Source organism: Calypte anna, chromosome 8 (assembly GCF_003957555.1).
Source record: "Calypte anna isolate BGI_N300 chromosome 8, bCalAnn1_v1.p, whole genome shotgun sequence".
Taxonomy (NCBI): domain Eukaryota; kingdom Metazoa; phylum Chordata; class Aves; order Apodiformes; family Trochilidae; genus Calypte; species Calypte anna.
Window position 1 is genome coordinate 9708915 of NC_044254.1, and position 14896 is coordinate 9723810.

The 14896-nt window shown below is 36.1% G+C and overlaps 1 protein-coding gene across 2 annotated transcripts in view; it reads left to right on the plus strand.

Annotated features, from left to right (window-relative positions):
* VAV3 (vav guanine nucleotide exchange factor 3) overlaps positions 1-14896 on the plus strand; it is a 158667-nt gene that overhangs the window by 20704 nt on the left and 123067 nt on the right. For both annotated transcript variants that reach the window (XM_030455485.1, XM_030455486.1), the window contains exon 2: positions 11154-11270. In XM_030455485.1, the coding sequence (XP_030311345.1) occupies positions 11154-11270 (117 nt within the window). The remainder of the gene's footprint in view (positions 1-11153; positions 11271-14896) is intronic.

Consider the following 14896-nt stretch of genomic DNA (forward strand, 5'->3'; position numbering starts at 1 on the left):
TGGCGAGTCTGGACGCAAGGTCTCCTCAGCTGGCACCAGTGTCTGGGCTGAGGCCTCCCCTAACAATGGGGAGGTGAAGGACCCTGTGGTTCCTCTGAGCCAGGAATTTGGAAAGTTATGGTTTGTGGATGTTTGGGATTGATTGTCTCATCCTGGCCAATTTTGTTAGCTGCTTAGATGTTGTTTCATAAACAAACCTCTCAAGTATGAGGACTGCTGGGCCATGCCTTAGCCTGGGTCTTTTACTATTGAGCAGAAAAAGGTGATGCATCTGGTACCCATTAATCTACTTAAAATTGCATGGGAACCTGGGACCAGCAAAGAAAACTCTGAATTTGCTTTTAAATAGATCAAACATTGTTACTGGGAAATGCTCATAACATACTCAGCCATACACATAACATACTCAGCCTGGTAAGTAAGATGGAGCTCCATGCAAGCACACAATACGTTTGAACAGCTAAAAGAATTTTACTTTCTTCCTCAGCTTTTGAGATCTGAAATGTGTGGCACTCAGTGCATGAAGGATGACATTTGGTCCCTGATCAATATGCTGAAGCTCCAGAAAATACTGGGAGGTGTAAAAATGTAGTCAGTATAGTCTCTTTTCACTTTCAGTCCTTCAAATGTATTACTGGAGTTTGGTTTTTTTAGTGGCTGTTCACACTTGTTTGTGGTTTGGGCTTCTGAACTTAGCTGTTCTGCTTCCTTAACTTGAGATCCTTGAGGATTGTTCTCTGGGTGTATCCAACTCCTGTCCTTGCCACAGAGAGCATGGTCCAATAAACTGCAAGCCTAGAGTAACACACCAGCAAAAATAGAACAGTGGATTTTTCAAACAGGTAATCAGAGGACAGCTGTATTGGTATTTGGCAATTTGTAGGGAGAAGTACTTAAAGCTTAGAGGTCTTGCTAGGAATTTATTCCATGATCATAAGTGCTTGGAAAGGCCTCATGTAATTCAATAAGCCATTTAAAGTATTTAATGAATTGTGTATGTTAACACTAATGAATGTTAATAAGAATGTTGTTCCTTTCTGTTGGCAATCGCAAACCTAGTATATAACTTATGCAATCTGCTGCTGAGAAATGGAAGAGCATAGGAGTTATTTGGGTTAGGTTCATCTTTAGTAGAAACTGACTAACACTGTGAAGTTTTTTTCCTCCTTATTGTGTTGAATTTCCTTGCAGGATTCCATGTTGACAGATTTTGAGGCTTTTAAGTGTTCAGAAGAGAACAAGCCAGCATGTGCTGAATTAAAAAATAATCTTTAAAAATTCACACTGTAAGTCTTAGTAAGGGACTTATGTAGCTGAGATCCTGGTTTGACCTTGTAGAGCCTGTGTCCAGGGCACTATAGCCACAATTTATTCTTAAAGGAGATCCAGTTCAGATGAGGAATTTATGGTGCTTATTTTTAGGGGTCATGTAGAAATAGTGAAAATACGGTGTTTCTATAGTGGAGCTGAAGTCAACTGTGGCTTCTTCAGATGAATTCTGTGCCTTTAGACTCTATGAAAGTCTTTTGCCGTATCTTCTTAGGGCTCCTTACACCCCAGTTAATTTATCTTGCAAGGTGTAGGCAAAGTAAGATATCCTCTCATGTTATTACACTAGCATTAGGGACTTATAAAACCCAAGCATAGTTGTGAATCAAAGATATTAAGTAGAAAGTGGAAGCTGCATTTTGGTGTTGTAAGCAAACCATGTGAATCCAGTGTGTTGAGTATTTTCTTTAGCCACCAGTGTGAGGATTTGTATTTCTTACTGTGGCTGTAACGTTTTTTTATGGTTTGAGCATAATGTGTTTTTTGTTCTCTGATGAAAACATTGAGTACTAATTTGTTTGAGGTTTTCAAACACTCATTTGACTTAAATATGAGTGATTAGAAACTGTGTGTTAGAACTCAAATCAGTGTCCTTTACATTTCTGCCATTTACAGAAACATCACAATTGTTAATACAATCTACAGCACAGTGACTACTGTCTTGCTTTAAATGACAGTTTCATAAATAGTTTTGCCTGAAGCATTTAAACTCCCATATTTTAAAACATAATTTTCTTGTATTTGGCTTTTATTTAATGTTTCCCCACCATTTAATGATTAGTGAGTTAAGTCCCTTTTTACTTCAGTGGCCTTTCCCACTGGATCTTTCTTTTAGTTGGTCTATTTTGATTTTCTTTTTAGACTTTTGTTTCACTGTCTGTTCCTTTCCTGTTCATTTCCCTGTGGCCCTCTTTTCATTTCCTTGCTGCTGTCTTCGTCCTATTTTTGTTCTCCATGAGACTGTTTTCTGTGTTCCCCTTTCTTCGTTCTTTTTGCGTTTATTTGTAAGACGGCAAAATCCTTAGTGAAAGGCATTTTAGGGACACAGCTTTGGGATGTAAGATGGATGGGTTTAGTAATTTTAAATGCAACTAAGCACAGGAACCCTCTAACTAATCTCTGTGTGCTTTGCACGCTGAATACTGTGTTTAACCTCCTGTTCTTTTTTACAAGATACTGCCAAGTAGATTTCAGTTTTGCTAGTGGGAAGCAAAAGGCTAGTAAAAAAACTGCCCTTTGCAGTACTGTGCTGTCCTGAGCACCTACTCATGCCTCTTGCCAATTATATTCGGGGACTTCCTATAGTTGGGGCTCTGTGGTCCAGAACCTCCCACCTGTTTAGCGACTGTGTGCTTTCCTGAAGCTTTATTTTTCATTTTTCATCTTGCAATAGGTGGAGAAAAGGTTTCCTGCTTCTTTAGGCAACGTAATGCCTGATGTTTATCACCTCTTCTGATAGACATGGTAGGACATGGAAGCTGCCAGATTGATGGCTTGTTAGGCATACTTGACTTAAGGCACACAGAGATTTTAAATGCTGCTTTGTTCTCACTTGCTTAACCAATGCTGTAAAGGCAGCATAGCCAAGGAGTGAGTCAGGAATGCATGTCAAGTCCTGAGTTTTTTTTTTTTTCCTTCCCTGCCCTCTGCTCATTCCATATCAGTACTAATAAAAGCTGAGCATCCTTTGTGCTTCTTCAGCTTTTTTCAAGTGTTAGTTTCAAATTTCTTTCGTTGAAGCACAGGGGAGGGCAAATGTACCTAAACAAAACCCCATACACAAGCCAAAATGCAAAAGACACAATTGAATAGTAGTTAGTTAGGAATTTTAAGAGCTTTTCTATGAATATTTAATTACTACATTAACTGAGCAAATAAAGAACATGCTATTAATATTCATACTGTGTCAGCAGTGGTTCAAGTCATTTTAATCTTTTATAGTTCATACAGCATTCTATGCACTATATAGGCCTTAAAAGAAAGCTTTTACTGTAAGCTAGTAAAGCTACAGATCTCCCTCTCTGTTCGCTATTTCAGAGACTTTAGACATTAATAAATGTCTGTTATTGCCGTTTTCATAGGATACTTGTTAGCAAAATTCTTCACAGTTACATAATGGTACCAGTCTTGCCTGTTTTGTTACCAAAAATGCACCTTAAGTGACTATACAAATAAATAGGACATAGGCTGTGAACTGCTGAAATACGAATCATGAGCTTGCCTCTTCCAGAACTCAGTATGCACTCTCCTCCATCTCTAGTATTGCATCTGCTTTGAAACCTTTAGCAAAGCAAAGATTAGGAGGTATTTAATAGTTGGCTTGTTTACATCTTCTTAGAGATTTGAAAATAGTGATTGTAGTGTAACGAGGCAACCAGGTGCCACTAATTGCCAGGGAGTGAGCATGAGCTTGTGTCAAGCCCACCTGTGCCCAATTAGGGTGGGCCCTCACTGCGCATGAGCAGGACCTGGGGGCCAATAAAAGGCCTTTTATTGACACAAGCTCATGCTCACTCCCTGGCAATTAGTGGCACCTGGTTGCCTCGTTACACTACAGTGATCATCTGAATGATGGAGATAATTATCAGAGTAAGTGCAGAAATTAAAACCGAGTTCTTTTTCTGCAAGTGACATGTACTTCATGTGTGCGTTATTTTTTAAAAAAATGTAGTTTGCAAGCTAATATGTTTTATATAATAGTGAGAAAAAGAATAATGATCACTTGTGGTATTGTGACACTTAAAACTCTGGGGACAGTCTTAAAGCTTTCATTTGCCTACTGCAAATAGGAACATTTATCCTCTTGCATCGATTTGGTCTTTAAATTCTTTATAGACCTTTTGCATTGCTTACCCTCTGTAAGACTCTGGATTTAAAGATCTTTATATGAAAAGTGGCACACATCGGAATAACAGAAATGTTAAAAATTCCATTATTGAGTCTGATACTGCTCTTCTCCTTGCTGGCTTAGGAAGAGCATTAATAGATATTGAACTAGGATTTCATCAGTGGGTCCATGCTTCATTCATTTAAAATCCTTACAGCTATTTTTTACTGGATATAGTGATAATTACTCCTGTTGGCAGAGCAGAACCAATCCAATCTGGTTTGGCTTCTGAAATCTGTGAAGGAGCCAGGAATGATTTCTGTGTTAAATTGTTAACCCTGAATGTACAATTCTGTCAGTGCCACCTGTGGGCTTCTGCTTTGAATACCTAGTAATCTGGTGTTAATGAACATACAGATGTTACAAATTAAAAAAAAATGGTGTTGTCTCATAGAGGCATAACATACTCCTATTCTGGTAACCCTGCTTTTGGGATTGGTCTGTCAAATATGGCATGTACTGAGGAACCATTCAGCCTGGTTTACAGAAAAGAGCTCTTGATATATGAGCAGCTGTATCTCTAAGTACCTAATTTTCTTCCTTTATTGGACGTAGCTGAGAGAATTTAAAGGAAGCAAGACATTTCCAGTGCACATATATTATGTGGGAGCTTGTAAAACCCATAGGTCTGTATCTCTAGTTACTGTTGCTTTTTCATGAATATCTAGGCTCAAAGTCTCAGTTTTGGTCTTGCTGCTGCATAGCTTTGCTGTGATCACAGGATATTCACTTCATGGCTAGGAGAGGTGATGCTACTGTTTGGTCACTGTAAGGACTTTCTGGATCTCTCCTAGATTTGAAATGAGCAGGGTTCAAACAGCACTAGTGTGGAATTTCTTACTCCTGTTAACACAGTTGTTGCAATAAATACTGAAACAAGTTAGAAGAGAAAAATCTGCAGCCTTCTGGCTATTAACCATCTTGCTTTAAAGAAACTTGGAGGTGACAAGCTCTTGTGTTTTGGTGCTGTCTTTCACTGAAACAACTTGAACATACTGAATCTTGGTGACAGAATGTAGAAAAGCAATTCTTCCAATTAGATCCATAGTGACATTTTTCACATTTCTGCTTTTGCTCAGGAGGTATAACTACTTTATTTTTTTCTTCACATACAGGAACAGAATGGAAATAAAAATGAGATATTTCCAGCTGATCTGTTTTTATAACCATCCCAGAAATGGACAGGGATGGTCAGGAGCACATGTTTTGCAGTAAGTGTTGAGGTGTAGGAAGAACATGTAAGTGTTCTGGCAATAATCTGTTCCTCTTGTATTCATTTGCCTTCTGTTCTTGAGTAATGCTGCTTTTCTTAGACCATAAATGACTTAATAGAAAAATCTCTTGTTCTCACAAACTCGTATGTGCCTTTTTGCATGTAACATCAGGATTTCACAAATGAAAAAAAAAAGTGATTGTGCCTTCTGAAATTCAGTAATTGCAACCAAATTTGCTCATTTGATTACTTCCCTTTTATAACTTGTTTTGAATGTCTGGCCTTTTGTCATCTATTTTTGTCATAAAATGCTTGCTGTAACATAGAACATAATTTTTTGTTTGTGCCTGTAAGGCTGGTTCAAGACTAGGGAAAGGCAAATAGCTGCAGCTGTGTAGTTTATAAAGTGGTGCATTTGGAGGAGGAGTAGGAGGGGAAGATTTCTGGACTTTCCCTGATTGACATACCTTATTTCTCCCACAGAAGGCAAAGAGGATTTAGTGGACAAGTGGCTAAGCAGCATCTTTTTTCTATGTTTTTTACTCTTTTGTCATCTCTTCTACCTGATGGTGGCTAGGAGTGACTGGCCTCAGTTCTCCTGCAGTCATTGGGAACCTTCTGAAGTCTGCACAAGGCATAGTGCTATGTGCAAAAAACCCTGGCAAGTGTGGTGATGAAGGGATGGTGTCCTGGTTTGGGCCAGGATAAAGGTAATTTTCTATCTTGTAAAAGTATTAAGTATCCGCAAAAATGAATCACACTGGAAAGAAATCCATTGATTTTGACACAGTGACTGTGATGCATTTTATTTTTATACTCCTTTATAGCCTAGCATAAATTTATTGTTTCAGATGCTCAGGCTTCCCTGTGTTCTCTAGTTTGTCCTAAATTCAGTATGAATGTCTGTTGATCCAGATACAAATACAAGGAAACTGCCACTTTCTTCCTTGCTTGTGACTAAATCACCATGATAAAAAAGAGGTGGAAGTTGAAATAAGTATAAGTAGCTTTTTTTTTTTTGCTATTGGTAATTTTTCAAAAAGAAAGTTGAAAGTGGATTAGAATTCTGTCTCTCCTCAATTCTTTGTAATTTCTTTGCCTTTCAGATTTCACTCTCCTGACTGATGTTGCTATGTTGGAATTTCATATAAATGTCTCACGGCAGAATTTGATCTTCAGAGCTATTTGTCTTGGTCTCTGAACACCCTTGGGAGTGCTTTTAGTACAAAAGATGCATCTAGATACTGAATATTATGGTCTATAGAGAACAGACCTTTATTCCATTTAAGTACTTCAATGCTAAATATATATTCTGAGAAGTACCTCTTAGGATTAATGAATAGAGAAGGTTTTTTTTTTTCTTTCTTCTGCCTTTCTTTTGCATTTAATCTTTCACTTCATTAGAGGCCTGGTTAGAGAAATCCCTCTTCTCTGTGGGCAGCTATAATCCTGACTGTGCTTTCTATTCAGTACACTTAATAAAATATTTCTCTATGTTTCTGCCAGCATACATAACCATGTACTGTGTTGAAAAAGCCTCAAATAAATATTTCTTTTTCTGTGAAATGGCAAATGTTACAGTACAAACCAGCATGCTTTTTCTGTGGAACTTGGTATGCTTTGCCTGCTCTCTTCCACTTGAAGTTCAGACAAATACAGTCCCAGTTATATAAACCATACCTGCTTTTTTAGGTGGTAGACATATTTTGAAAGCTTGCTTTTCAGTTTCATAAATGTTGTCTTAATGCTTCTTAAAAGGTTTAGTGTAAAATGAATCAGAGGGCACTAAAACTTATCTGTTCCATAAAAACACAATGGTTACAAGAGTTGTACCATTTCAGCAACCCTCACAATGACATTATCAGTTTGTAGCAGTGCAAGTACTTATGCTGTGAAACATTAGGGTGCTATAGAAATGTCTTTAATATGCAGATGTTAATATTAATTTCAGAGTCCTAAACCCCAACAGATGTGATTTTGTCAATCTGTCTCTGGATGCTGGGCGTGCTCTTCTCTCAAGCTATACGTGGAGATAAGTCAGATACAAGGCAGCATTTTTCAAGAGAATGTTTTAAAGTGTAAAGATAACAATCATTCAAAAGAGGAGAAATCAGCTCTTCTAATGAAATGCAACATTTCCTGTGGAGGAAGCTTTGGAGGTTAGACAGCTGAGAGATGTCTAGTTCCCATTGCATCTCTAAAAGAACTTTGTGCCCAACTGCTCTTTGTGCCTTTAATTATCTCCTTTGTGGTGTGCCGAAGCATAATGGTTTTATTTGAAAAGAAACATAACAATACAATAGGTTTCCAAATATCCTGAGGACTGCACTTACTAATGAGACTGCAGACTGATGGTGTCTTTTTCTTCTTGCCAGAAAGGAAGGCTGTCTTTTAAAGAACTTGCTAGATTTTAGGTGTAAGCTCTTTTTTAATTTAGAGGTTTCATTTACTAATTTTTACTTCTTCATAAAATAATCGTGTTGATAACAATCTTTATTTTCATTGAGGAAAATTAGTTGATTTTGATGACTGCAATATAAATTTTTTGAAATATTTATGAAAGTTTTCTGGGTAATATAATGAAGTTTTCTTTCCTAAGCAGGAGCATATAATGAGTTATTTTTATAGATTTTTTTTCTTCATATAGTGTATTGAAAATGCATAGAAATATGAACATGGTTTTGGTCTCACAATTTTATCTTTTTTACTACTGTGGTGAACTTAATAGTTGAGTAATGAACCTTTGATTTTAATTTTACAAAAGAAAATTTATGGATACTGAATCATTAGATGCATAACTGAACCTACCAGGTAGTCTTTAAACTAGCAGGGGGAGCAGAATGTTTTGTCAGGAGATTCTTTCTGCTAAAAGGCTCTATTTGGCTTGCTCATTGATGATGTGGTCCCACCTCAAGTGCAGGTAGATTTGAGAAATGCTTGGACTGTTTCTCTAGAGCCTACAAGAAATGTAATATAACTACTTTGTTTTCAAATGGTTATTGAATATTAAATTGTCATTGTGTCAAAAATTATATTATCATAGTGTCCAGTTTAACATGTGATATGTTTTAAGTGCACTTTACCAGTTAATAAATTAGTGACTATTTAAAAAAAAAAAAAGAGGGGTTGTTGTTTTTGGTCTCTGTTAAGAGTATTTCAAAGAATTTAATTTATTACTTACAGTGTAGGTACTTCAACATTTTCTTTAGAACATATGGACTAAGGAAAACTTAATTTGTTGTACTAAGCTTTCCCATCTATTTAGATTTTTTAAAATATAATTCATAATAATGGTAATTTCTACACAATAGACTGATATATCGAAATTCCTTCAAAATTTCAAGTAATCAGTAAAACTTTAAAAAAAATCCCACAGTCTGCATCTGTAACTGTAGCTCTGTTAAGAATAATTGGAGAAGTTTTGCAGAATGGGGAAGGTATTTTGTTAGTGCATAACTGCTGATTAGATGGTTCTTTTAGCTATGCTAAGAAGCTAAAAGTAACTCACTAAAAAGCTTGCTATCAAATCTAGACCAGGTTTTAGGCTTATGACAGCTTCTGTTTCTGAATTCTTGCTGTCTTTAGAGGTAAACAGTTTAGTGCAGATGTCAGCTTGCTTTGCACTGATAAGACTTCAGCGTTTACTAATCTGAACTCAAAACTTAAATTTTAAACAAGCAGCTGAGTTTTCCATTGTGGAGAATAATTGTCGGTGGTTGTGAGAATTTCTATGTAAAAGTAAATCAGTGTTTAAGGTCAATCAGTATTCTGCATTGAACAAATCTAGTGCCCTTAATGTCTTTAAGAAAAATAATAAAAAATCTGGGGAAAACCCCCTAGCAATTATCTCCCCATATGTGACTTTTTTTAAAAAAACCTGTGGACACTCAAGCCAGCTCATTTTTTGGTTCTTTCTGCCAGCGTCATGGTGGAAGAAGCACATATGTTTTACACCTTTCAGTCTTCTAACCATGTAATTTTGACTTGAGAATTATAATCTTTGCAAAACCAGAGAAGCTGACTAAGCAAGCCAGACTAGTTTTTCAGATTTAAATAGGCATGAGAGCAGTTCTGCATAAATGCAGTGCTGTCCTTGAGCAGCCCAGTACATAGGTTGGCACTGGCTGCCCCCTTTGAGCTGGGAGCACTTGCAGATGGGGCTGTTTGGAGTGGAGGTAAGTGTGGAGGCTACAACTCCACCTAGTACATCCTCTGGCCCCTTACACTTGATGTGGCAGTTGTCAGTCACAGTTGTCTTCCTGGGTGCTTTGGTTTGTGCAGGAATTGCATTTGTGATGATTTGCAATTAATTTTTTTTTTTTGTCTGTTGTTGATCTCCACAGCCATCTACTCGAGCTGTCTACTCTTGAAGCTTGTTGCATCAGTGCTTCCACATGTGTAACTTTGCTGTAAAACTGATCTGTCAGATGCTGTTGCTTTTTCTGTCTTGCTGGTTAGTTCAATATAAGCAGTGTAAGTAGGACTCCCTGTTGAACTGGTATTTTATTGCTTCATGGTAAAGCAGTAACATTTTGTCTGAGTGAGCCACTGGAGTGTTCAATCCTTTGTACTTTGTAAGGTGTGGCTGTGACATTCTGTATTAATATAAAAAAATACTGCTTTGATTAACAGTACTGGGTTGGAATATACACGGATTCCGTAACCTATCCTGATGTAAGTGATCTACATTCTTATGAATCTACTATAACATGGATAACTCTAAGAACTCTGTTTTAACACTGAGGTGCTGAATCAGTACTTTAAAAATGCATCGTCAAAGCACAGTGCTAGGTCATATGAAATACTGTTGCTTACAAATACTGTGTTTGCTTTTGAACCCTCTTGCACAGTGGATCTTTATAAGACTTGACAACAGCATCTTTATAGAGCTGATGTCCTCATCAGGTACTATTACCATATGGTGCTAATCGTTATCAAGAATGGATTTTGTGCTTTTCAGCTCTCTCTCCTTAGTTACAGCAATGGTATTGTTAGTTACTGCCTTTTGTACTGGTAAGGTCTTGAAAAAAATAGTCTATAGGAAAACGCATTAAAAGCTTTATAAGGAGAACATTGAGGTAGAAGTTTATTCTTTTCCATACTCAGATGGTCTTTCATGCACATACATAACTTCTAGGCAGAGCCTTTCAATTCAGTACAGAAATAGAGGTGGTTTGAGGATCTTAACTCTCTGCTTGATAAACTGTAAATGACTTCTCAATTACTAATTTAATTTGCTTCTGTGTTCCAGATGGAGAATATGTATTCATAAAGTCTTTAGTGTGTTAAAAAAATGCACGTGTGTTCATTAAACATTCAAACTAGGATTTATCTTAACTGCTGGAGACACTTAATGTATACATGAAGAATAAATTTCTTATTCATATAATTATATTGAATTAGGTTAATTTGGTTTGTTCTATGCTGTCTGTAGAGAACTGAAAAATAAGTCTTTATTTAGACTAATTTTTATCTAGCAGCATACCAGTATTTCTCTTTACATAGAACATTAGTTTCTGTTGACAAAGTGTCTGCTCAGAATTTGGTTAACACATAATGACTCTGAAGGGAACTGTTATAGCTGAACTAGAACTAGTGGATCACAGTGTAGTGGAAATACCAACTTGCAAATAATTACATAGCTGGATTTTGTAATGTATTTGTGCACACAAGTCATTAATTGACATATTTGATGCTTATTTTTTTTTCTTTCCTTTCCCCTAGTTTCTTTGCTTGAAGAACATAAGGACTTTTCTTTTGGCATGTTGTGAAATATTTGGGATGAAGAAAAGTGAACTTTTTGAAGCATTCGATTTGTTTGATGTGAGAGATTTTGGAAAGGTAAGGATCCTTTTGGTTGTATCCTGAGTAACAGTTGTGTTCTGCTGCTTGAGAAAAACAGTTTTGCATGGTAGATGTAGTGTAGAAGTTGTGACTAATAAGAGTATTCATTTGTAAAAAAAAACAGCAAGGATTTAGATTTACTTTGGAGTGGCTAATGAAAAACAAAAGATCCTGGTGGGAAGGTTTTGAAGGTGAGAAATGCATAAATTAAAAAAACTGATTGAAAGTTGCCATGTTAAAGGTAAATGAGATGATGTGTGATGGTGATGAACTGTGCATGAGTGATTTTTGGTAAAATCACTTTTGACAGAGGTGGTGTGGCCCTATATGTTGTAACATGGCACAGAGCATATTTTTTTAGTCTCAAGTGCTTACAATTCACCTACGTGTTTGCACTTCTAAATTTATTTTTTATAATTACTTTTTAAATCTGTTGTTCTCTCTAATCTGCTGTAAAGCTGATACAGCTGTGGTGGGCTAATGTGACTATTCTAATTTACACAGCCTGAAGTTTAATCTGTAAGTCTGTGATTAGTTATTCTATCTATAAAAGCTTTTTTCCAATCACAACTTCCTACATATCTGATGACCTTGGAAGCATAAGTTCAGTTTAACTTTAGATTTTGCTTTTGAATCACAGGTTATCATTACCCTAATTTCACAGGAAAAAGTCTAAAAATTACCTGAAGGTAATCCTAACCAAGGATAGTTATTTATTCAAATTTAGTATATTTCAAGCATTATTCCTTTTTTAAAGAGATCATAATTTTACCAAGTGATTTTCATGCACTGCCTTTTTTATAAGCAGACAGAGGTAAAGATGATGTAAGGGTGCAAGCATGAATCAGGGCTGCAATATGACTGTTTGAAATGGTTCAATTAACCAAAATTTGTTAACCAAAATGTCCAATTTTTTAAAATATTTTTTCTGGTTTTAAGTTATTGGAATATAAAATTGAATAAACGTCATCATCCCCCTCATCCTTCTGTGATACTAAGTACCTTTTGTCCTCATAAACTGTACTTAAGACAAAGTTTTTTTCGTTACACTATGGACTTTTTTACAAATTTAGTGAGTTGCTTATTAAAATTGATTTATTTGTATTTTGTGCTAAGTAGAGGAAAAAAAATTGTTGATTTTGATTTTTTGTTTGTGTGTGCTAGCAATGTCTTGTTATTTCATAGACAAGTATCTTAATGCTTGCTTAAATCTCTGTTAACAATGCCTAACACAGAATTTTTATACTATTACTTGTTCTAATTAATTGCTGAGAGTTTCACATTTCATACCACATAAACATAACCATCTTATTTTTTAATACTGTCTAGTTTTGAAGAATTATTTTGCAGTACAAGTTACTATTGCTACATCATTGAATAACCAGTAACCAAGTTTTGAATTAAGGCTGAATTTAACCCAATGAATATGTTTCTGGCACTCTTAATTGTCATTTTAACGAATTTTGTTTGGAATATGATTTCATGTAAGCAGAAGGATTGTTTTAAAAAAAGCTTCAAAGCAACTGTCTTCCCTCCATGGTATTTAGTATTGCATTACTTTTCCCAAAGTACAGTTGAATACAAGGCCAAGGATTTTTTTTTTTTTTTTTTTTTTTTTTTTTTTTTAATTATTTTTTTACTGTGTGTTGTCACAACATAGCACAAATAGACTGATTGTTCCTGGTACTGGTATCTGGGTGTTAGTGATGGTGATAGTTCTTGTTACCAGGTAAAAATGCAGTGACCAATTTGAAAGAGGCTGGTGTTGTGGGCTTCCCTAACTATGTGCTTCACAGAGGTGGGGATGCTGGATTGAACAAGCCTGTGCAACCCTTTCAGTAGCTGTGTTAAGCATACTTTTAGGTGCATAATGTCTCTGCTGTTCAGCTGTTTCCATAACTAGCCTTATGCTGAATTATTTCTGCAGTTTTAAGTAAATTGTTTGTCCAGTTAGCTGATAATACCTGTAAAGTGGCAGGGGGTGTCACTTGGCTATCAGAGAATGCACTTACTGCTTTGGAATAAAATAATAGTGGAGTATTTGGAATGAAGTTATAAAGTATTCTCACAGAAGTGAGAATAAGAAAGCATATATTTTTCAAGTTGTTCTTTGCTTCTCAGCTTTCCCTTTCGTTATTTTTTCCCCATGAGTAACAACTCCAGTATATTCTAAACCTCCAGCTTCATTGAAGTTGAATGTATGCAAAAGGCCAAAAAACAGTGTTGCAGGTCTTTGCTGCTACTGCAAAGTCATTTTGCTGTTTCTAAAAGAATTCTTTGAACTGCCCTACCTAAATGGGAATAAAAATTATGGATGATCTTATAATGATTGCAGGTACAAATAAGACATTCAATATGGTTTAGAAACACTTCTTCAAGCTGGTGACCAGATGGAATGAGTGTGTGTAATATCTATAGTCTGTAACACATTGATTTTACCAGAAGCTTCTTGAGAAGTTGACAAGTACTTATTAGAGGTAAAATGTAAATAAATTGTAGCTGAGATGGCTCTGTAAGCCTTATATATCCAGTACTTTTAAATGCTTCAGTTGAATTTATAGAGGAATTGTTCTGTAATTTGTCTTATAATAGAACGTTCTGCTTAACATGACAGAATTTTACTTAGGCATGGTTGAGGTGACCATGAGAAATGTAATTGTAAATCAACAATACACTTTCAAGGATACAGGCCTGAAGGGAAAATTCAAACAAGAGACCTGGTTATGGAGGTAGTAAATTAAAAAAAATTAAAATACTCTGTTTTTCAGATCTTCAAAGAAAATGGGAGCAAAGCCCTACTCATGGTAGAACTAGCAGCTGTCACTGCCTTTATAGACTTAAAACTTTTAACAGCCTTGGGAAATACTAGTTACAAAATGCTTGATGCTAGGGCTAAGTGAGCTGTTTTCAGATGCTTTCACGTAATGCATGAAAATTTGACTTCACCTCTGTGCTATACTTTGCAGAGACTCTGATCTCTCAGTAATTAGACAAAAGAGGTGTATGTGGTGTAAATGGGAATTACAGGTGAAGCTAAAGTTAGCAACATGTAAACAGAGAAGGTAAAGAAATGGGGAAGCAGGTAACCCTGTGAATGTTTTTAATATGTACATTCTGTGTAAGTATTGATATCAGCTGTTAAAAGATGAGGCTTTCTTTCTGTTTCAAGTATAATTGCACAGATTTTCTTATTTTTCTACTGTGCTTGAAAAAGGAGGGGCTACATTACACAGAAATAGGAAGGTTCTTAAATACTGCCTTCTGAAACTACGTAAAACTTGTTTTTTCTTGAGTTCCACAATATTCACCCATTCCAACTCGCCTTTCTATCAGTAAATTTACTTGTGGCTGCACTGAGTTTCTGACTGATCATGAAATGCCCTCCCACACACATGGGATGCCAGACAGTGTTTTCATTACAAATTATGTGCTGAGGAGTCATTTTTCACTAGTGCAGGGTTGTCAGGTTCTTCCTTTCTATGCTTGTGCCAGAATCAACAAATAATGTTACTTGTTCTTTTAGCTCTGTGAACCCTGCACACTCCTCAAACTGCAGACTGGGCTGTTTAGTGTGCCACAACAAATTATCCCTATTCTCTGAAGGAAGCTTGCGACTAATATGT